We start from the raw sequence: 23571 nt of genomic DNA, 5'->3' as shown, positions 1-23571 counted from the left end.
TGAATGGATGGATGGATGAACAGATGAACGGATGAACGGATGGATGGATGTATGAACAGATGGATGTATGAACAGATGAACGGATGAACAGATGAATGGATGGATGGATGAACAGATGAACGGATGGATGGTTGTTTCCATCCTCCTTTTCCCGCCTCAGATCACTGAAACGCTGAGCGGACGCCCTGAGGTCCCTTCGGTGTGGGTCCGCCTACCAGCGTGGCGAGGCTCCACTGGTGGGAGTTTTCTGTGAGCGGCTCGGCGGACAGAGCCGACACGAGGTCAGGAGGGAAGGCCTCAAACATCCTGCTGCCTTTCGCCTCTGGAGAGCAAACAACCATCATCAGTCGTTCTTACAGCAACTTAACCATCATTTTATACTGGAGTATAACTTCATGAAATAAACGGTTTAGCAGCACTTATTTAGTTCTGACATGAATTAAACCACCTAATATCCAAAATAAGTAACACGTAGACGCGCCTGGAGTGAAGTTCAGGGGCAAAGCGACGCCGCTGGTGTTGGTGTGCGACAGCTGACTCTTTTCACTCGTCAAATACATGAGCTGTTCAAAACCCAGACAGGTGCCCCACACCGGGAAATAGTCGCCCCTCTTGTTCGCCTGGAACACCAAACACTGTAAAAACGAACTGTTCCATCTACACACTACAACACAGCTACCAGCAGGTTAACCTTTCACCTCTATGGCCAGATCGTAGAAGATTTTGGCAGCTCTTTGGTAGCCGGACGAGATGATGCTGACTCCACCGCCTGGATACAGGATCCTGCCACACAAAACACACAAACCCAATCAAAACCTGAAAATAGAGCAGTAAAAATAAAAACAGAAATAGGCTCATTATAAATTTCCCAGTATGGTGCCAATTTAAATCAGTTTTCATAACTTAATCAATAAAATAAGGCAGAATGTCGTGTCATACCATACTCTTAATCGCACATAATTTTTATTGTACGGGAGATTGTAAAGTCTTACTTGAAATTTTAATATTTAAATAAACACACAAGAGGAGGATTATAAGTAGTTTGAAACACAAACATGAAATAGAATAAATTATTTTTTGTCACACTTTAAATCTTTAAGCTCAAATACATTTAAATATCAGACAAAGGGAGAAAATACAAAATGCTGTTTGAAATCTTATTTTTATTTCTCAAGGGAAATGCACTTCATAATTAGTTGTGTCACCTTTTCTGTCTCTGGTCTAATTTTCCTACAGAGGTGTTCAATACATTTCAAGGGCCCAGGGCTGACCCAGACATGCATGGGGGCCCACTTCCTGTTCAAACCACCACCGCCGCTAACAGACTTAAAATACAGATTTGGTGGAATCAGGATAATTCCTGAGATTTATTTGTGAATAAACTGAACCCAGATACAAAAGATTAATTTCTTTTGTGATGGTAATTATTAAGTTTGCCTTGATTAGGCAATTAATCGCATGATAAATTAAAATGAGCTGACAATATTTTTTCTTGGTCAATTTTGTTTACAGAAACATAATAAATTTTATTTATGATTTCAGCTGTAAGTGGTTTTTATTAGTTTTATTTTCGATATTTAAAATGCCTTCTAGATCTAATGTTCAGGGTTCCTTACTAAATTAAGTTTATTGGTCTTTGAGAGGGTGAACTTGCATCATTATACCATTCTCACTATATTGCTTGACAATGGTTTAAAAACAATATTTATTACAATAATTTGTGCAGCAAAATTTGTTATTGTAACAAGCCTACTAATTATGGTAACAATAAAACAAAGAAGATGATTTATCACTGTTTTATATAGTACATTTGGCAATTACTTTAAATCATACTTTGAATAAACAAATATTTGTCCTCTGATGGTTTGGTTTCTTTTATTTTTGCCCTTGGTGCTGAGAGGCACCAGTTCTAATTATATGATAAACTGACTTGCCATATCGATGAATCTAGTGAAGAAAGCATATTAAAAGCTTGAAAAAATAGGATTATAATGTAAACTGTAAAATATATCAGCAACAAATTAGAAACAGTAGTTAATCATACTTGAAATCAGAGCCAATATGCTTAACATAATTATTATTTACCCATTAATAGAGCTGAACAGAGTCTTGTATTCCTCCAGTGTCTTGTTAATCCTGTAACCAGATGATATTAAAGTTCATACCGGTGTTTATTACCGCTAAAATGGCCGAAAGAAGCGTCCAGAAAACAACAACTCACATGACAGGTACAACTCTGGCTCCAGCAGCCTCCAGAAACTTCACGTAGGAGGCAGCGATGTAGGCCGTCTGGTTCGGTTTCGGGGAGACGACCTCCTGAGCCAGAACACCTACAGCAAGAGACGAACGCTAACAAACATGACTCGACGTTTAAACTCCGCAGGTAGCTGCTGCGTGGTTTTAGTAACCGGAAACTGTAAATTTACACAGTAATAAACTCACCGATTATGGGTTCGTCATTTCTATCAGCTGGTGAACAAATTGGGAGACTAATAAGCAAAATAAACAGAAGTAAAGTAAACATTTTTGTAGACGTTAACGTGTCACAGCGTCCAGCGAGGAACTAGATGTTGATAAACTCATTCTTCTCCCTTCCGCTTATGGCTTTCAGAATAAAAGCACAGATTTTGATTGTGGATTTTCAAAAAGAAAACCGTGTGAACAAAATCACCTGGCCCATAAGTAAACAATTTGTTTTCCTTAAGCCAATAAATGTATTCAATGTTTAGATTTCACACTGGATACTATTTTCCATCTAAATAATCTTTTTTTCTGGTTTTAGAAGAAATTAAGCTAATTTTACTTTAAAAAAAAAGTTATTTCATATAAACTATAACAGAAATTTTCTCCACTTTGGGAAAAATTTTAAAATGAAACAAAAACTAAAATTTACATTGAGTTGATTCCATATATGTATCATTCTTATTAGGCCTAAAAATGATGACGGCTTCAAATGAAACTAAACCAATAAAAGTATAAACATTTTATTGGATCTGAACATTTTAACATTGACGTCTGAAATTATGGAATGCCGAAAATGTCAGAATTGAATCTGAAAGCAGCTGCACTTAAAAACAAGCTGTTAGTGAGGAAAAAGTGTGAAAACTTCAGTTTCACTTCATATTTTTCACTATCAATTTTTGTTCCAATTTCTTTTCAATATCTTCAGTTACAGTGATATTCCTCAAGGCTAATATTCCTTTTCAGTTTTATTTTAAGTTGTTTTGATTTAGACATTTAGTCGTCGGTACTAAAAGTTTTACTAAAAAAGTCTGCAGTTAAAATTTTCCCTGCTTGATTTTTCACTGAATCCCCATCACACACATCTATAACAACAATTTATGAAAAGAAATAGCTTTATTCCCAAAACCACAAATATTTGTATTTTGTACAAAACATGCGCTCTCACATTTGCACTTTGTTTTGTCCTTTCAAACATGAATTTGTATTGCATGGTTTGATACATTTATCATCTTCTATTGACACTCAAATACTTCTATCTTGCTAAAGAACATACAAAAATAGACCAAATCTAGAAGAGAGAGAGTCAATAAACAGATGATAAATTACATTCTCAATTTTTATTGTCTGATGTTTATGTGCTGTGACAGCATAAATAAATCAATAGATTTAAATTAAATAAGTCCTTTAAAGAGAAAGTTCCTAAAAAGAATGGTCATCAAACAAACACAGAACTAGATAAAAAACAAAAAACAAAAAAGTACAGTGCATCACAAATGTCTTTGGTGGCAACATTGGCTATCTGGTCTTCCATGAAGTAGAAAAAAACTAAGAAAACCTTTTGAAACAACCCTTTTCTAAACAAATAGAGAAGTAGGCCTCAAGGTTCAGTCACTGATCTTGTATTTTTGATCTAACGTATAAAAGAAGGAATATGTGCTACTTTATATCCATGCAGTGTTGCATGTTTAACTTCATTGTCACTGAGTATGCATTTATTCGTTCATAGTGTCAAACCTCTGTGTTTTATCCTGCATCGCTGTATGTGCCACCCGGTTGGAAATCTTTGACTTGCTTCGTAATAAATAAAGACATTCTGTGATTCTTGTTCGGAGAGAGTAGTCCTCTAACTGATCTCAGAAGTCAGGAAACTAAAAGATGACGTTGGTTTAAAACCACAAACGGCTAAAATTATGTCCTCAAGGAGTCATTAATGTTTACTACGTCCAAGTTGGGTTTTGTCTGAGTGAGTTAGGAGTTTTTGTAGGTCTCGATGCAGAGGACGATGAACTCGGTGGAGCAGCTTCTGGTCTGCTGGCCGAGCAGCAGCCCTGAGGTCAGGCTGGACGACTGGCCCATGACGGAGAAGTCGTCCGCCTGCCACGTCTCGCAGTGTTTGTCGACCACTCTGAGACCCCTGCTGGTGGAACCGTGCCAGATGCTCTTCTTGGGCCTATCGGACAGAGAATATCACCCGCGTTATAAGCTGGCCAGAAGTTTACATACACCCATCATGTGGGTTCACGCACCAGAAAGGATCAGCTAAAACATCCCGGCCATCAAAGGAGTAGATGGGTATCCTGGGATTCACTGGTCCGCCGTTGCCGATGAAGATGGACTGCCAGTTCCTGAACATCACGTCTCCCTGAGGGGAAATATTCATTTAATGCAGTTTATTCAGGTTTTGTTCGTTTCTTTTAAGCATGGAGAGCCCACTCACCCTGAGGTTCGTTACTGGCAGCGAGTCCCGGAAACCGGGATAGACGACATGGACCAGGTCCTGCTTGTGGGATGAAATGAAGGCGCGGTAGTTGGGAGACAAACCCATGGCCTTGGCCTGCTCATAACACATCCGGTCAGCCATGTCGAGCCCCATCATGTTCCCTGAGTGCGGCTGATTCAACGCTACCAAGTTTAGCTAATGGGTGAGGAACAAATAAACAAAAAGATCAGCTCTGAGAAGTTCTGGAAAGAAAATCAGACCAAAAAACCAACCTGAATCCTGAGCTTACCCTTTCTTTGACTGAACGGACTCTCTGCATCGTCTCTCCTCTTACTTGATATGCAACTCGAGGCTGAATGAACAGTTAACAAGAGGATTTAGAAGAACATTACAACACTTGGTAAGACAGAATATTAGGGCCATTGTAGAAAGGAAAAAGAAAAGGAAGATTATTAAGGGTTAGAAAAAAAAACAAGAACATTTATAAGTCTAAAAAGTTGAAAATTTGCTAGAAAAAACTCAGAAATTGAGATTAGTCTCAGAATTTTTCTAGAAAAATAATGAAAATTTTCAACTTTTGAAACTCAAATTTCTAGTTTTTTTTTCTAGAAAATTTCTAAAATTCATCTGAAATTTTTGGATATTTTTCCTAGAATATGTTTTGGCTTTCCAAACTCTTAGAAAATGTCTGAAATTAATCTTTTTGGTAAAAATGTACTCTTCCTTTTTTTTTTTTCGATCTACAATGGCTCTAATACGCCAGGTTGCAGTTAATATTGAAATAAAAAGTGCTGCATGTACCTCATCTTGGGGGATGATGTTACTGGAGAGGTAGATGAGGCTGCCCAGCTGAGGGGAAAAACAGATCACGTTCATATTTTGACCTATTTGGCTCACGTTCGTTCAGGACGATAAAACCAACAACATAAAACCAACATTTATTGTGCGATTCAACAAGCTTCCAAAGTCAAACTGCCACAATGCTTCAGCACACACAGCATATGAGGTCAATGATTTTTATAAACGGGAGCAGCAGCACAACATTATTAATCATTCCCTCAAACCGGCTGGTTCACCTTCACAAATGTTCTCTGATGATTCACAGCAAGAAAGAAAAGTGTTTGGCAAAAATGCTTCTTTCATTCCAGGATGAAAGCTATTGGATTAATAGCAATGTTTAAAACATAACCCACATAAACTTTTTTTGCCATTACTCTTTGCTGGTACCTGTATTTGCTTCCAGCCTTGGGGAACCTTTAGGAAGAGGTTTCCTGTTGCTTTGACGTAAGCCAGAGTTCCCTCTTCGTCCCTCGACGTCTGCTGCATCATGCTCTCTCGAGTTGAAAAGGTTTTCAGCTAAAAACAGTTGGACAATTCGGTGAAAGATTCAGATTCATTTTATTTTTGGTAAATTAACAGCGTTTCAAAATAAAAAAATAAAAAAAACTACTTTACCATTTACAAAGCCGTAATTTACAAAAAAAAGGAACAGGCTGGAGCTCATTTGTAGGCTCAGCAGCCTACAGTAATGTCCACACATTTACATAAAAGGTTATAAAATACATATAAAAGTATAAACTTTTATCACTTTAATATCAAAAGAGTTTTGATCTGATCTACAGATCAATTTGGCACGCTAGTAAGCATCGCTAACTAAAGGGCTAACCTTGTAATGCTAAATAACACAACAACATAGCACTTTGCAGAAGCTAACATGCTAAATTTAACCATATCAACACCTAGCATGTATAGAATATAATATATCACCCTCAGTGGATTAAAATGTGTTAATGTACACGCAGCTGAATGTTTGCAGCTCAGAGAGTGATTCTTTGGAACAGACCTTTCACTTATGTTAAAGTTTTATTCTTGTGGAGTTTCGCTAACTCTGTTGCTGATTTAACACAGTAGGACTTGGCAGGAAATCAGTAGATTTTAAGCTGTTCTTGCTACAGCAATGCATTCTGGGTATAAAATAAACATTTGTAGCACCACAGGTGGAGAACATTAACAGTCTTCACCCACTTCAAAATAAGAGCATGAACATGCTAAGTATTCTTCGTCCAACCCAAAGAATACTTAGCAGTCAGTAACAACTTTAATCAAGTTTATAGATAAAACTTAAAAAAATTATTTGTGCTTTACAATTTATCTGGAAAAATTGACTTACGGGAAGCTAAGTAAGTTAGCAAAAGAGCTAAACAAAAAATTTTCTCTGCTATTAGCGGATTCTGTTGCATGTGTGTTCAATTAAATACTTAATTTCACATCTGACTGATGTTAAAAATGAATAAAAATATTTGACGTGATAGATAAACTTACAAACGCAGAGTTACTTGAAGTCCCAGGGGCTCCAGGTGGTCCCGGAGGTCCAGGAGGGCCAGCAATGGCCACAGCTGGTGAACCACAACAGTTAGCATTGATTATGAAGGAAGGCTTTCTTCATTAACATTAATAGATAAACTTGGTTACATTTGAGCGAATTTCTTATCCTTCATTGGTCCAGATAAGTATTTCAATGAGATAAATACATTTGTTTCTAGAATAAACTATTTATTTAAAAATCACCAGCTCTGATGATACTTTAAAACTTTATTCTGTATAATATTTCACAAAACAAGGACATCACACATGCATAATGTCTTCTGTATACAATCCTAGAAGGTTTTTACCTGAGCCGTATCTTAGTGGTAGTCCAGGTGGTCCTGGAGGACCAGGAGGACCGACGGCACCGGGTCTGCCATAGCCTGGAGCCCCAGGTGGGCCGGGCATCCCCGGAGGCCCAGGTGGTCCAAGCACCGACTCCCCTTTAGGTCCCTAAATGACATCAAGAAAAAAATAAATACAATTTTATTTGTATGGCAAATTTCAAGGTGCTTTCTATCATAAAAACACAAAAATCAGTAACTGAAACATTAAATTTGCCCAAAAGTCGTCATTAAACATCAAAATGTTGGTTTATTATTAATAAAATCAACTTTAAACTGGAGGGTTTTAGTCTAGATTTAAAGGAACTCAGTGTTTCAGCTGTTTTGCACTTTTCTGGAAGTTTGTTCCAGGTTTGTGGTGCATAGAAGCTGAATGCTGCTTCTCCAGGTTTGGTTCTGGTGATGCAGAACCAGAACCAGAAGACCGGAGAGGTCTGGAAGGTTGCTATGACAACCGATCTTGCTGATTAATTAGTCCTCTACTCCTGGAAAGGAAGCTACTGATTATATATATATATATTTTACAAACAAGCAGAAACCCAACAAATGACGACTCACCACCAATCCGGACCTCCCAGGTATTCCTGGCTGGCCCGGGAACCCGGCCTCCCCCTTTTCTCCCTTCTCTCCCTTCATGCCTTGGTCACCTTTAGTCAGCTGTAAAGACACACAGGAGAAATTCACAAGTCAGGAACATCAGCGGAAGAAAACAAGTGACAGAGAGAAACTTACCCATCCTCCTGAGGGGAGAAATGAACCTTAAAAAGGAAAAGAAAAAAGCAGAAAATGGCTTTTAGGTCAAGTTAAGTTTGTCAAAGTGCTTCACACAATAAAAACATAAATTGTAAAACAAGCAATATCATCATCAAAATCACCCAGCAAATACACATCAAATACTCTGATCAATATTCAGTTATTAATCAAAACAGGTGGATTTTTAGCCTCCATTTAAAGGAAGTCAGTGTTTCTGCAGTTTTCTGGAAGTTTGTTTCAGATTTGCGGTGGATAAAAACTGAAAACTGATTCTCCATATTTTTAGTCATTAAGAGTCCCAGAATATTTCAGAACCCAGTTTAGTTGAACCATCTAAGCCTGTTCAACAAGCAATTAATGATCGCATGATCAATTAAAATAAGCTAAATAATTTCCCGTTTGATGATTAGTGTTGCTTAGAGGTCAATTTTGTTGATGTTATAATCCATTTCATTTATGGTTTCAGTTGTAATGGTTTATATTTTCTTTATATTGTTCAGTTTCTGTTGTTGGGTTTTATTTTGAATAATTAAAATATATTCCAGTTTTCTTTACAAAATTAAACATTCTTGGTCTTTGACAGGGTGAACTCTCTTTATTCTGTCATTGAACATGGTTTCAAATCAGCAACATTATCATTTATAGCAATAATTACAGCCAAATGTGTTACAGTGATAAGCCTGGGCTGCACAAACAAAATCTCAAACATTCAAATCTCATTATTTGTTTTAATTTTTAATAAAAAACTGTTTTCTACTTACTTTGTGGGGCTGGTAACCCTGGAAGTCCTCTCTCCCCCTTCTCTCCTTTTGCTCCTTGACGGCAGTTTCCTTAAATAGAAAAAACTCAACATGACTTCTGTTGTCTTCCCGTCTTTAATTCAGGCCGTAAGAAAAGAAAGTCAAACAGACCTGACGCAACTGTTCCATTGGGATGAAGCTGCAAACAATGATTTAAAATATGTAAAAATCAAGTAATAATTGTAATAATGAGAAAATCCAATCATGCTTTCCATGATGAGCTACAGTCCATGCAACGTCAAACTGGATGTGGTTTCATTTCTACCTCTGTCAACCTGCGGCACTGAACCTTCACCTTCCCGCTGCTCCCATGCAGCATGCAGCAATATTTCAGAGGCATCCTGAAGACTTTCTAAGCGATGAAAGGTCGGTTAGTGTGAGAAGAACATGCACATTACTGGGAGGATTAATGATGAAAACCAGGCAGGCAGGCAAACCCAAACTCTAAAAGGTTAAAACGTGAAAAACAAAACGGTTAATTGAGCCATGCTTCGTTCACATGACTGTAACCTACAGGCATTTTGCAGTGAGGTCTGGGAGGGATGGGGAACACTGTCTTCAAAAATAAAGAGAAACATGATGGTGAGCTTTAAAAAAAAACGACAAACAGTTGAGAAAAAAATCAAATAGATGGATATTTACTCCTTTGGGGCAGTTGAACATTCCTGGCTTGCCTGGGGGTCCTGGAGGCCCAGGAGGCCCCTGAAAGGGAGCAGAAGGAAAAAGTATTTTATAATTTTTTCTAAAAATATACTGAACAATGTTTTCAGTCGTTGCTCCACCTCAAAGTGAACGACTACATCTCACGAGTCATCTAATCACTATCTGCGTTTCCATTGCAACCTGCAGGCATTTGGGATTATGAAGATAAATTTGTTCAATGGAAAAACACCAATTATAAGTTTTGGCTTCTTCTTATTCTTTAAGTTTTGTTTTTTATGTTTTAATTTTATTTTTTCTCTCTAACATTTTACATTGTTTAAAATAAAGACATCATTTATCATTAATAATGTAAATAAATGAGAAGTTTTGCACTCTGCGTGGATTTCTCCCTCTGTAGAAACATTTAATAAAAATGGCAGCTGGTTTGGGATTAGCAATCTGAACCAGATATTACAGGCAATCGGATTGGGCCTGACAGAACCTGGTTTAGGAAAAGCTTCTTCATCTTTTTAATACTGCAATTTCTGAGATAAAACTACACGTAAATGAGTTTTAGGAAGTAAAGGTGTGAACACTTTATGATTGCACTGTAATCATGCAACAAATTATGGCATGGTCATATTTTAGTGGATGAATCATTGCTAAATGAGCCAAACTCACTGGTAGGCCATGAGGGTCTCCTTTCTCTCCTTTTGGACCCAGTAACCCCGGACGACCCTGCCAACAAAAACAGAAACATTTTCTACAAACTGTTCAAGTTTTATCTCAGACTGAAACCAAATCAATCGCTGGGAGAACTTTTAATTAAATTCAATAGCTGCACGTTTTTACATTTCACTCCTGGTACTCACCTGTCGACCAGGGAAACCGATTTCTCCTTTTGGTCCTGGAGGTCCAACTGGACCCTGTTGGTGAAAGACCCACAGAATCCAGCTTTACTTACAGCTGCAAACCGAATTCATGTTGCTCTCTGGGGAAACTTACAGAAACTCCTGGGGCTCCGGGAACGCCGTTATCTCCCTATGGATACACGCACTGCGCTGTGATTTAAAGGTTTTCCAAACATCTCACTCACATCCATTACTTGTGAGTCTAACTTGTTAGAATGGGAACCAAGTGAAATGTTTATAAGTGCTGACAGGACTTGTTACCTTGATTCCTTTGGTTCCCAACGCTCCAGCCAGATCCGACATTAGGGACCCATCTGGGCCGCTGAGGAATCCGGGTTCACCCTTTTCACCCTGCAGACAAACACACCAGGTAACAATAAGTGACAGGAGAACAGCAACAGACCAAGTTGGGTTCAAGCTGCATCCATTCTCATTTTTTTTAAAAAGGATTATGTATGAAAATCCACCTTTATCCCTGGAGGTCCTTGTAAACCCTGCAATCCAACGTCACCTTTTGGACCTTTTGGTCCCTATAAGAATATTGGAAAGTAAGTATTAAAAAAGCACAAATCAAAACCTTTTTTAATGTTATTTTATTCAGAACTAACTGATCTTATGATACTCACAGCAGGAACCTGAGTTTGAAATATTCCTGAGAAATTGAAGGCACCATCTGTAGCATTAAGCAGAAGCTGAGAAAACAAGAAAATGGCCGGAGGTTAGGCGAACCTGACTCTGTGTTACAATCTGAGAGTCTGATGCCGCTTACATCCTGGAGGTTGATAACCGGTCCTGGCGGTCCGGGCAGTCCTGGAGGACCAGGCACACCGACTCCATCCCGACCACGTTCTCCCTGAAACAGACCAATGGGAGTTTGTTTTATCTCGGTTATAAACACTGGTAGTTATGCATCTATTGGTAATTGATTGTTTCACCTTTATTCCTGGATCTCCTTTGTTCCCGTTTGCTCCCTGTGAACACACACACACACGCACGCGCACACACACACACGCACGCGCACACACACACACACACACACACACACACACACAACAAGTCAAAGCAAAAATAAATGTATTTTCATGTATGGCATTGTTTTTGTTCTGCTAAATTTTATTGTTTCCTTTTATTTTGATGAGATTCTTACTGTAACTTTCGTGATTTAATTGTTAAGTGCTTCTTGTTTTTAAGTCCTTTATATACCAATCATTTCCTCATAAGTCTTTAAGCCACGCCCCTTTTTGGGGCTTGTCGCACACCAAAATAGGGGCGTGGCTTAAGAGCTTAGCCACACCTTTACTATACGACCCTTTATATATCATTTTTGAATTGCAGTCGCACAAAATCAGTCCGAGGACCACAAATAAATAAATCAAATCAAGATTCAATTAAAAAAAGAAAAAAATAACAGTATTAATTATAATAATTTAAAATAAAAGGATACAAGCACACATAAGTATACAAATAAATAGAATAAAGTTTCAATCTTCTGGCTATGTATGCAATAATTTGTGATAAAAATAAAAACCTTTTCTCCTTTCATTCCATCCAGACCAGGAAGTCCCGGTGGTCCGCTAACACCTTGCTCCCCCTGCAGACACAAAACAACACCTGCATAATGAACAAATCTCCAGAATTTAACGCCGTCACTCAGAGATGAACACAAAACAGAAATGTTTCTCTGTGCCTCTGTGATTTGGTTTCATTTCTTCCCCTCAGAGTTCGGGTCAGACAGCAAGGAGCCAGAATCCGAACAGTATCTTGAGCCGCATGTGGCTGGAATCTGGTGAGCCGTGTCACAACCAGGGCTCATCTCACAGCGTTTTACTGACAGTGTTAAGAAGCTTGTCTGATTTGGTGCAGCAGATATCAGGCTCACCTTCTGACCTGGCTTTCCCGGGCTCCCCTCCGAACCATCGGCTCCCTGTAGCAGGCATGAAGGGGGAAATAAAGACGGGACAAACAAGAAAGTTGAGCTATGTGTGAATAAAAATGTCCGTCTGCAAAAATATTTGAGCGTCGGCTGAACATTAAACAAACCCTTCAGGGGGGAAAGAGACAGTTAGATCGCTCCCAGAATCAAATAAGTGTCAACATGAACACACACAAAGATATTTCACCTTGGGGCCCGGAGGTCCGGGGACTCCTGGTGGGCCCTATAAACATAAATAAGGTGAGCAGTCAGCCCCTGTGGAGTGATTATGCTACATGAGGAAATGGATCAGATTTATTCTGTACCTGAGGACCAGAAGAGCCTCCGAAATCCTCCAGCAGGCCAGATCCTTCCAGGTCCTGAGAGAGGCAAAAAATACAACATAAAGAAACATAAACTGATGAAAGTGATTAAAAAATAGTCTGGAGGTATTTAAACTATATTTCTGTCAAAACGTGGCTAAAAACACATCAGTATTTGAAACTTGAACTTTGACTTTATGGAGTAAATTAAAGATTTTCAGACCTAATTATTGATTCGGCGTAAAAAAAAAAAGAGTGGATTTTTTTTTTTTATTAGGCAACTGTCAAAAGCATCAACTTAAAAAAAATCAGGAATTTGTTCAAACATTTTTATTAAAACAAAAGATAAAAATTCTGCTCATACTGAAACAAGATTTTATATCTTATTAACCAACATATAAAATGAGAAACTCTCAATATAATGAGATGAGATAAACCAATTTAAAAACGAGAGAACGTTTTTAAGAGTAGTTTTATATAAAATGGTTCATAGTGACTCAAGATATAAAACTTGGTCATTATTTTAACGAGATATCGGACTCATCTCATTCTATAACGAGGTGCAAAAGTTGTTAGAATTACAAACTTTGTTGTTACAAGACACAAAATTTGTGGGTGATATTGGCCAAATAAATTATATGACAGACAATATTCCAGATTTTCTTTCTTTTTTGGGAGGATTTCACTAAACAAATATGTAACATCAAACCAGAGCTGTTTTTTCTACTTTCCTTTATAAGAATAGAAAATATAATCATATATACATGTAAATATAAACTAGTTTTGGCCAATAAAAAGTCTGAAATCAGCTACCAAGAGTAAATAAAAACACTTAACAGAACATTAGTTTAAACATGTTTTTTTTTGCGTGTAGAAAGTAGTTTTGCACATTTTGTTTTTAACATGCAAAACTAAGAATCTTGTTTTAATAAAAAATGAAATCTTCCTTTTGAAATGCTCAGTTGAATTGTTTTACCAAGAGTTTTGGACAGAAACTTGTGAAGACAGAAATATGAGAGCATTAGAAACAAATGCATGCCACACTTTTCAGATTGAACATGTAAAATCATTTAAATGCATTAAGTTTGAGGTTAAAAGGGAAAATAAATGTAGAAAAATTCAAGCTTGATGAATTTCTTCACCATAAGACATGCGTACCTCTAGCGCCACGGCGAAGCGACTTCCTGAGGGTCCGGGCGGCCCAGGAGGTCCAGGCGGACCCCTCGGACCAGGCTGCCCCTCGGTGCCCGGTGACCCCGGTAGCCCTGGAAACCCAGCCGGACCCTGATCTCCCTGAGAGACAAACTGAGTATTAAATCCCCTCATTGGCTCTCCAGCCAGCAGGAAAAAAACCATCCTAATTATTGCTGCTAATGGTTCGTTATCCTTTCAGACGAGCGTTAAATAGATGGTACCTTTGGTCCTGGTGGCCCGCTCGCTCCAGGCTCTCCCTTTTAACAAACAAAAGAAAAATAATGAAATTAAATTAGCGGTGCTGCCGACTGCAGACGGCTCCGGCTGGCGTTAAAAAGCGGAGCGGCTTTTAAAGCAGCGCAGACTTGTTTACACTCCAGCTCCCCTGCTTTATTACTCCGTGGGGTCACCTCATTAAGAGCCAGGCTTTTTATGCTGGATGGATGGTAATTGTTTCTTTTTTTTTAATCAGAGTGTTTGCAGAAGGTAAATTAGGGCTGGCTTGTGCAGAGGTTGCCATGGCAGAAATTACGCTAAGACAGGTTTTCAAGTCAGGACAGGAATCGTAGATATTTACAACGTAGACATGTGAAAAAGGAGAATTTACAGAGTTAATGGGTTCTGTTAAAGTGGAGCGTTTTATTTCTCAGTGATGAGTTTTAGACTCACCTTGTCTCCTTTCTCTCCTGCAGGGCCCGGGTCGCCGTCTTTTCCATCAACTCCCTGCAATAAAGGCAACAATTTACTTATATTTTAACTTTTACTTCCTCAGAGAAACAACTCGTAACAAGATGAACTTTTTGTTTTTGTCAAAATTTCAAACTTTTCCTGAAGGTTCTTTAAACTTTATGGTAAATATCCCTGCAGCAGTAAGGCTTCATGCAAATTCAAAAATACATTATCAGAAATGGGGATAATAAAGAGAACAGAAGTTACAAAAAGATTTGTTTTTAATGAAAGAAATTTAACATGAATGAGAAACAAGCAGGCTAAACCATAAAGGGTTAAAGAAAGAGGGAAAAAGGGAAATATGGAAGAAAATCAAGAAAAAAACAAACAAGGAAAGAAAGAAGGAAAATAAACGAATAAAGAAAAGGAATCAATGAAACAAGGAAAGAGAGGGAAAAATTATGGAAATAAGCCAAGGATGGATAAAAGGAAGGATCTGGTCAGCCACCGGGCGGATCTGGACAGCCACCGGGCGGATCCGGTCAGTCACATGGCGGATCCGGTCAGCCACATGGCGGATCTCGTCAGCCACCCGGCGGATCTGATCAGCCACCCGGCGGATCTGGTCAGCCACCCGGCGGATCTGGTCAGCCACCGGGCGGATCTGGTCAGCCACCGGGCGGATCTGGACAGCCACATGGCGGAGCTGTGCCTGGCTACATTTACTTAATATAATCTCCTCTTTCTTTATGGTGATTTGAACTGTGCGGTTCTTTTAGTGGTGTGTCGTCTCTGGAAGTCAGCACAGCGGCCCACCATGACCGACCCCTTGAGAGACGTTAATGCTCTGACTCCGGCACCAGATGGGCAGAACTTTATAGAGCTGCTCCGATCTGATCTGATTAAATAATCCCATTTCAGGTTCAGATCAAAATGAGATGGGGTGAAAAACTCACAGCGAGTCCCGGTTCTCCGTTCGTGCCATCTTTCCCAGGAGGCCCAGGAGGCCCAGGAAGCCCCGGAGTGACACCACCAGCTGAGGATCCTGGGAGGCCAGGCAGCCCTGGGGGGCCCGGAGGCCCTGGGGGGCCCTGAGGATACACAACATAATGTTGACAATTAATATTTTAAGTTATAGGGCTTTCTTGAACAAGTTCAGTACATTTTTTGCACAAATCTCTGTTTTAGGGTCTCTGTCACTTTAAATCCTACTGAACTGCTACTGGTCACGCCCCCCCAACTCAACGTTTACACTCGCATGAGTAAATGGCTGCAAACAGATGAGCAATTATACAGCCATACATGTTTGAAAAGCATTAGTAGAGCCTCCTGCAAAACCAACAAGAATGCAAGAAGTGATCAACAAAACACTTGTCTTTTCCAGTAGCCATTCAGCTCTGTTTGGGTTGCTAGGTAACGGATCAATGTGACTCAATAAAAGGCTCCAGACACCAAACAGCATCTGGTTGGTTTTTAGAAGCAGTTGACACTCAAATGGAGGAACAAAAAAGTGCAAAATGTGAATTCTGCATAACAGATGCCCTTTAAAGAAAAGGTGATCTCTATCTACTAATTGGATAACTGATTTTTCTTCAAAATAAAGGCAAATTATTGATAAATTTCTTACTTTGTGTTGGTCTAATTTAGCTAAATAAATCAGATTACATTTTGTGGTTGAAATGTGATAAAAATAGTTTTGGTTCCTTACCCTGACAACCTCTGTATCGCTGTCAAAGTCTTCGAATCCAGAGCCCTCCTGTGTAAAACACGGTTAAATCCACAACCTTAAAGTGAATTTATGGCATCAACATGTTAAAAAGAGGAGAAATGTATGAAGAACAAACCATGAGAGCTTTGCTGGGTGGACCAGGAGGTCCAGGAGGCCCGGGAGGACCAGGAACCCCCAGGCCCGGATCACCCTGAGGAAGACAGCAGCAGCATTAACTGTTGGAAAGTGTTTGAACACAAAGTCCATCAGGAAGTTTGTCTTTCATTATTTACACTTCGTTCCTTACTTTCTCTCCCTTTAGACCAGAATCTCCTGGTAGTCCAGGGAATCCTGCTGCTCCCTGGAAAAAACAAACCAAAATCCAAAATTTCAACCATGCTGAAAACCCAGAGAAGAAAATTAAGGATTAAGATAAAATAACTCAAAATGTCAAATACGGTAAGCACAAAAATGGAGATCAGGGAAATACAACGGCGAATTAAGGGCGTGAAATAAAAAGCAGAAAATTTCCACCAAAATATTTTGAGAAAACAAACTGAAATTTCTGAGTTTCAGATGTTGAAAATTTCAAACTGTTTTGATTACTCTAAAAATTTCTGAGTTTCTCTAGCAAATTTTTAAAATTTTCAACCAATTTTCTTTTTTACTTTTCAAACTCAGAATATTTCAAAATTTCAGTTTTTCTACCAAATTTTTTACTTTTGAAGCTAAGAATTTTTTTTTCAAGAAAATTTCTGAAATTGATTTCAAAATCTTCTTGTTTTCTTTAGCACATTTTTTTTTATTTTTCAAACTTAGAAATTTCCAATTTTTTTCTAGAAAGTTTGAGATTTATTTCAAAATTTCAGAGTTTTACTTGCAATTTTTTATTTTTCAAACTCAAAAATTTTCAGTTTTTTTTCCTACAAATTTTCTGAGATGAGTCTCAGAATATCTTTGCTTTTTCTAGCAAATGTTTGACTTTTCAAACTCAGAAATCTTCATTTTTTTTCTAGAAAATTTCTGAGATTAGTCTCAGAATATGTGGCATTTGGACTTTTTTGGCAGAAATTTACTTTTTTTTCTATCTATAATGTCTTTAGTATTCTGTCATAGAGAGAAGAGTGTGCACCTAAAAGCAGACAAAAATGTTTTAACCATTTGTCCCCTAATGTGATGATGCCCTGGGCAGAGAGCCACATCCTTTATATTTAGAATCCCTGCTGAGTTTCCTACGGTTTGTCCTCCATGTTGGATAATTCCTACATAATCTCATTTGACTTTACCTTTAGCAGTAAAACATGAGACATCAGTGAAGGAGTTTTACTCACTGGCAGCCCGCGTTCACCTTTCATCCCCTGGAGAACAGATAAAAATAGAAACACATCCATCAGTGTGTACTCTGCTGATAAACAACACATCACTGCTGCTCTGGAAAAAAAATGAAAGCTGCTGATTGCTGTAAATCAAACAAACAAGAAGATTCAATTAAAAAACTCACAGGCTCGCCATCTTTCCCAGGAAGCCCAGTTGGGCCTGCAGGTCCCTTTGGCCCTTGAGGACCTCTTGGTCCAGGATCCCCTCCCCCACCTGCTGCTTGTCCTGGAGGGCCAGGAGGTCCTGGAGGACCTGGCTCACCTGGTTCACCTTTCTGCCCTGTGGACACCTGGAGGGACTGAATATCGAAGAGAATTCAGGTGAATACCTTCATCCACAATCAATCTAATAAATAAATGCGGTCAGATCAATCAGTCGTTTTTATGTTATGATGTAATCAAAGGAAGGTTTCTGCTGCAGTAACTTTAAATAGGACAGATTCAGCTCCGTGTATCTGGGACAACTGCTTCACAGAGCTACACGTTAACGTGCTTAAAGTGCAAAACGTGTCCAGGAGAAGATGCCAACTTACAGCGTCGGCTCGTCTCTCAGAGGCGTTCGCCCGAGATGTTGCTGCTGTCAGAAAAACACACCGATAAGATTTTATGAGTTCAGTTTCAGCTGTGAAACAAACAGACAGGATGAGAAAGACGTGCTGGTTTGTTGCAGGTCAAGAGAAAAGACTACAGTGATGAGAGAGAGAGATAAAGCGCCTCTTTAGCACCATCTGGTGGCCATCAATGAAATGCAACAACAGACGGTCCAGAGAATATCACAGAAAATATTTAAAATTATAAATGAATGCATTGATCCATTTTAATACTAATTTATATTTAAACATGTATTTTAACTAACTTAATAATGAATGTCCAATAATAATAAATAAAAATAGAATAAAGATAAAGATTAGTAATTACAATCAAAATTACTGGTACTGTACCAGAATAAGATATACATTTAAAAAACTAAAATTAAGTGCAGGTTAATAATCAAACTGCAATAATAATAATAATAATAATAATAATAATAATAATAATGTTTTACCTCTTTCGGTGGTCCTTTCCAACTCCTGGCCAGATGACTCCTCATCATCTCCATCTTCATCATCGATTAGTGACGGATCAGTGGGCGGAGCTTGGACTGGGCCGCCATATGTGGGATCCGGTTCTGGAAAAACCTACAAACCAGAAATACAAGCTCACATATTAAAAAAACAAACAAAAAAACCCATTAAAATGTGTAAAACATAAAAATAAAATAGAAATTATGGAGGACTGCCACTTCCTTCCTAAATTAAACTCCATTAAGGTCAAACCTATATCATACATCCGCTCCAGATTTTACAGTTTAATTGTTTACTGGCTGCAACTGAATGTTTACAAAGCAAACCTGATCTGCTGCATAATTTTCCCATCAAAATGTTGGCAGGAAAGCAAATCACAGCTTTGAGCACAGACGCAGTTCTTGGTAAACATCAGTAAGACATCGACAATATGGCTGCTTGTGAATTAGCAGGCAGTTAAAAAGATCAAAAAAACATCATTCAAGATGTCTTTACAAAACGGAAACCACTTTTAAAGCTCTGATGAGGCAAATGAGAGCTGAACCTGAAGGACATTCATGTTTGATTTTAGTTTGATACGAATATAATATGATGCTAAACTCATTTTTGTTTTGGGCTAAGTGAAGCTCATAAAAGCTCTTAAAGGGCCGGTTGTCCCAGAATGTATCGATAAAACCTGTTCACTGTTAAAGTATGAATGAATTCTTAAAATTAAATATTATTGAGCATTGTTTCAGTGTTATACTTATTGTGACTTTTTGTAATAAAAATCAATGTTTGTGGTTCAAATTTGGAAATATTTGCGCTTATTTATGATGGTAAATGTGACTTTTTATTACTCGCTGCACAGATCATTGACCATAATCTGACATCAGTTAAGGTTGAAGCAGCTGTTTAGTAGGAGTAAGAAAGTTTTATCAAATGTTTGAGAAAAATATGCAATAAACTCCCAATTATAAGCATAAAAAAGTTTGGGAATTTGTTGATTTTGCCTGAATTTCCAGGCTAATTCTCAAAAAACTGGAGGGACTGATTGATATAATTTGGCATTAAACAGATAAAAACTGCATTGATTTGATTGATAACATAATATTTAAGCATACTTAGTGTTTAGTTAGAATCTAGAAGGCTGTGATTGTTTTTAGCTTTATCTGCTCAACAATAAGCTTTTTTTATGTATCCAAACCATAAAAGGGCTTCAAAACAATTTCTATTCCTTTCTTGATTTGTTCAGAAATAATCCTTAACATTGTGCATTGTGTGGCATTTACAGAACTATATTTAAAAAACAATAACTGTTGTGCAGCACATAACCCATTCTGTATTTAACAAATTAACTGTCTTTTTATCATAAACATTCAGGAGAAGCTTCCTTTTTCACAGTGACTTGGAATATAATTTGATATTTTACAGCTACGTTTTTCCTGGTGTCCACCGTCAGAACTGGGTGACAACGAGATTTAATTTAACAAGACACACTTTCAGCTGCGGATACGGATCTTTTCATCCAGCCGGTGAAATAAATCCGACAGGTTTCCCTGTGGAGCTATTTCTGGAAGTGTAATAATGTAGCTGACTTTCCCCCCTCGTCTGAAAACCCGGCACCCTGCGGTGCGCGTTTGAGAGCACCGAATTGGCAGACAGCGGCACATATCAGGGCGCTCCAGTCTCCAACAGGCCTGCAAGGATAAGAGCTGTTTTCTTTGGTTTGGGTCCAGCTCAGTGAAATGGCAAAAAGCCAGGAGAACAGCGAACGCACCATGGGGTATTCTCTCTCCTCCACAATCTTCTTCACTTCATCTCCTTCCTTTGAGTCGTCATAATCTTCATCTCCGCTCCCAAAACCCGACACCTGAAGCAAACATGAGAGCAAAGGGAAGAAGAGAGTTGGAGTCACAACATAAACATTTAGGAGAACAGAGAAGATGGGCGGAAGAATAATCAGAGTTCAGGCTGGAGGACGAGAAAAGAAAAGCAGTCTCAAAAAAAAGATTTTTTTAAAGCATAATTCCAAGATTAAAAGATTATATTTAGGAGAAAACACATTTTAGAGCCAGAAACATAAAACCAACATGAAAATACAGTTATTTTATCACAAAACTCTTCAAAAGATCCAAGACAGAGAGGAACGACCATAGAAGGAGTCCTGACATGTCACCTTAGACCACCTGTGTTGTAAAGAGAAAACTTATCATCTTTCTGTCCAAAACTATATTTTTTAACAGTAATAGAGGTTCATTTACATTCAAAGCTGTGAAAAAGTTAAATATTTTTGTCACATTTAAAAAAATTAACCTCATGTTAGACCAATGACAAATTTTACAGGACGATAAATTGTCCCAGAACTTATTGTGATAAGCGATAATATTGTAGTTTTGAGACCATTTTCAAGTAATATAATAGCAATAATGGCTTAATAATGCAGGGACACATTCTCAAGGATCAATAAACTTTATATTCTAATGAACATTTAAACACTGGAACTGGACGACGTTTGAAATATCCTAAATAAATAAACAAACAAATAAAATGAATCATGAAGCCTCTAAAACAGAAATATCTTTTAAACAAAGTTTAGTTGAGACCAAAGCACCAGTTTTTGGTAAAAAAGAGAAAAAAATTGAAGCAAATGACAATTATATGTTTTGTAATTCCGAAGTTTATTGCTCACAGAAAGTAATTAAAATGCAAAATTTTGAATTACTCTGAAAATTAAAATGTGACATAATTTAAATATCACATATTTACTGAATAAATTATTTTATGTTATGGCCGTTCTGATAAACCAACTGGAAGAAAAACCCAACTGGAGTCCAGATGTTGTTGTTTTTGTTTGTTGCTTTTATGAGAAACCAAAAAAATAAAATTTTTCTCTGTATATCAGTAGGTTTGTGAATACAGGACCAGTTAGTTCTGCAAAGAATTGATTTTTTAAGTTAATGGAAATATTTCTTTGCTTCTTGTAATTATTTCAAATTCACAGAGTCTGCTGCAACGCTGTACTCCCACCAGCAGAGGGCGTACTAACCAAGGGTTTTTGAGCAGTTTTCCTGTATGCAGTTTTTAAGGCAGACTCACGTAAGGATCGTCCTCCTCACACTGGTCACCTGGAGCCGTGGGATCCGAGTTCAGCAGCAGTTTCTGGATGGAGCCCTGCAGACGAAGAAGAGCGACAGACATTATGGAGGCTTAGCTGTAATGTCTCCCTTATATTTATACTTGGAGCCCCAAACTTTCCTCCCTTGCAAACCTTTCTCAAGCCTTTTAACATTAAGTCACATTAAACCACAAACTTCAAGGTAATTACCAGAATAAGTGCAGCTCAAGGAAATGATTCCTGGTTTTTGCCTCATTTACTCTGACACTCTAAATTAAATCAAACTGTCACTGCCTCGTTTTGATTGACACCATTTTATGGTTTGAGGTTTCCACCTCCAGCTGGATTCTCACTGCGCAGGTGGAGTTAAACCTTTCAAAGCATCACAAAAACACAAACTCTTACCAGGTGTTTAGTTTCTAATGGAAATATCTTAGCATGCTTGAAATAAGACAAAACTAACTTTTCAGCAAGAAATTGCTGAACATTTCTTAACAATGGCTTAATATTGATGAATCTGCCAGTGAAAATTGTACTTTTTCATTAATATTCAAACTTTTTTTTAAAAAGATTTTTATTGTTTCTTATTTAATGGAAACACAGCAATTGCGAAATTTTGATTTTTTGACATTAGTGGAATATCGGAAAAGTTTATCGTCATTTATAATGTAAACACATTGAAGGATGGGCCAAGTCAAAGTCCAGACTTAAATCGGCTGCTTTAGCACACAGATGTTCTCCATGCAGCTTGGACTATTTTGCAAAGGAAAATAGGAAAAAACTGGAAAGCTGGAATGAGACCCTGTGTAAGACCAAGTCAAACTTTTATTGTTCTTTCTTCTTCCTGTGTGTTCATCCAAAGCCACGGCGAGGCTACGGCTGCAGAGAGCCGGTGCTGCTGAATCAGGCCTGTTATTGCTCTCTGAGAGATGATCTCTGACTGAGCTGCCAACTCAAACACTGAGCAGCTGAACAGACACTACTGCTCCTCCTCGTCTGAATGTAGCAGGGCAGAGGAGTGATGAAATACATGGGGCTTACTCTGAAGAGGCAGTAGAACCCTATGAAGGAGATCTATTGTCTTATAGCAACCATTTTTAATCTGAGCATCTATATGTGCAACCTCTGATTGCATAGGTAGGGAACAGAAAAATAGCAGCAGAATCCAGCAGTTCATTGACAAAATGCATTGTAATTTATAGTTTTTATGAAACCAAAGTTAATTGCAAACAGTATTTTACAGTCAGACGTGCAAAAATGTGAAGATATTTTGGTTGTACGTCAGTCTGAATACTTTACATTCTTTCCCTCAAGGTTGGAGGAAAAAAAGATTAAAAAAATCACAATGACAGACGACAAAGAATGACAACTATACAGAGAAAGGTCACAGCGCCCAACTCATAAAAAGTTAGACTTTTTAAAATATTTTAAGTTTTGAAAGAAAGTAGGAAATGAAATCCTGCATTTGATAAACTTAGGGTCTTTTCTTTCTTGATGGTACGGTAGACTATCAGGACCAAAACTGCAACATTTATTGCATTTTCTGTTGCTGCGGTTTCCTTTCACACTGGACTGTGTCAAATGATCCAAACTAATTCAAACTCCAGTTCTCCTCCTCGCCTGTGAGGGCGCTGCACCAGGAGCTATTGGAGGAAATGACATGAAAACCTCAGAAGAAGACACTGAGCTCAACTTCTTTCTTCACAAAATATAAATAAAAATGGAGTAGC

General features: G+C 38.1%; 2 protein-coding genes across 5 annotated transcripts in view; both read right to left on the bottom strand.

Moving 5' to 3' along the window:
• The window catches only part of ggh (gamma-glutamyl hydrolase (conjugase, folylpolygammaglutamyl hydrolase)), a 14003-nt gene extending 11292 nt beyond the window's left edge, over positions 1–2711 (bottom strand). The window contains exons 1-6 of the mRNA XM_015016752.1: positions 2443–2711; positions 2222–2330; positions 2086–2136; positions 699–783; positions 482–620; positions 216–322 (exon numbers count right to left, since the gene is read on the bottom strand). Of these exons, the coding sequence (XP_014872238.1) occupies positions 216–322; positions 482–620; positions 699–783; positions 2086–2136; positions 2222–2330; positions 2443–2524 (573 nt within the window). The 5' untranslated portion in view covers positions 2525–2711. The remainder of the gene's footprint in view (positions 1–215; positions 323–481; positions 621–698; positions 784–2085; positions 2137–2221; positions 2331–2442) is intronic.
• A 627-nt stretch (positions 2712–3338) lies between these two features.
• LOC106935959 (collagen alpha-1(XVIII) chain-like) overlaps positions 3339–23571 on the bottom strand; it is a 62699-nt gene continuing 42466 nt past the window's right edge. The window contains exons 6-45 of one of the 4 annotated variants that reach the window (XM_015016714.1): positions 21823–21897; positions 20504–20596; positions 18726–18858; positions 18214–18254; positions 17806–17979; positions 17636–17662; positions 16612–16665; positions 16441–16515; positions 16305–16352; positions 15553–15687; positions 14597–14650; positions 14149–14184; positions 13892–14026; positions 12737–12790; positions 12619–12654; positions 12378–12422; positions 12027–12089; positions 11434–11469; positions 11268–11351; positions 11125–11190; positions 10966–11028; positions 10760–10849; positions 10593–10628; positions 10460–10513; positions 10269–10325; positions 9588–9647; positions 9460–9501; positions 9211–9297; positions 9057–9084; positions 8907–8975; positions 8125–8150; positions 7951–8049; positions 7357–7501; positions 7007–7080; positions 5912–6040; positions 5486–5533; positions 4974–5036; positions 4682–4879; positions 4491–4606; positions 3339–4414 (exon numbers count right to left, since the gene is read on the bottom strand). In XM_015016714.1, coding sequence (XP_014872200.1) covers positions 4213–4414; positions 4491–4606; positions 4682–4879; positions 4974–5036; positions 5486–5533; positions 5912–6040; positions 7007–7080; positions 7357–7501; positions 7951–8049; positions 8125–8150; positions 8907–8975; positions 9057–9084; positions 9211–9297; positions 9460–9501; positions 9588–9647; positions 10269–10325; positions 10460–10513; positions 10593–10628; positions 10760–10849; positions 10966–11028; positions 11125–11190; positions 11268–11351; positions 11434–11469; positions 12027–12089; positions 12378–12422; positions 12619–12654; positions 12737–12790; positions 13892–14026; positions 14149–14184; positions 14597–14650; positions 15553–15687; positions 16305–16352; positions 16441–16515; positions 16612–16665; positions 17636–17662; positions 17806–17979; positions 18214–18254; positions 18726–18858; positions 20504–20596; positions 21823–21897 — 3150 coding nt within the window. In that variant the 3' untranslated portion in view covers positions 3339–4212. Of the gene's footprint in view, positions 4415–4490; positions 4607–4681; positions 4880–4973; positions 5037–5485; positions 5534–5911; positions 6041–7006; positions 7081–7356; positions 7502–7950; positions 8050–8124; positions 8151–8906; positions 8976–9056; positions 9085–9210; positions 9298–9459; positions 9502–9587; positions 9648–10268; positions 10326–10459; positions 10514–10592; positions 10629–10759; positions 10850–10965; positions 11029–11124; positions 11191–11267; positions 11352–11433; positions 11470–12026; positions 12090–12377; positions 12423–12618; positions 12655–12736; positions 12791–13891; positions 14027–14148; positions 14185–14596; positions 14651–15552; positions 15688–16304; positions 16353–16440; positions 16516–16611; positions 16666–17635; positions 17663–17805; positions 17980–18213; positions 18258–18725; positions 18859–20503; positions 20597–21822; positions 21898–23571 lie in introns of all 4 variants that reach the window. The other 3 variants (XM_015016707.1, XM_015016724.1, XM_015016731.1) reach the window with 3 other exon arrangements.

Source organism: Poecilia latipinna, unplaced genomic scaffold (genome assembly GCF_001443285.1).
Source record: "Poecilia latipinna isolate Pla-1442-1.1 unplaced genomic scaffold, P_latipinna-1.0 Scaffold74, whole genome shotgun sequence".
In the NCBI taxonomy this organism is placed as follows: Eukaryota; Metazoa; Chordata; class Actinopteri; order Cyprinodontiformes; family Poeciliidae; genus Poecilia; species Poecilia latipinna.
This window is presented reverse-complemented; position numbering and strand designations above follow the sequence as displayed.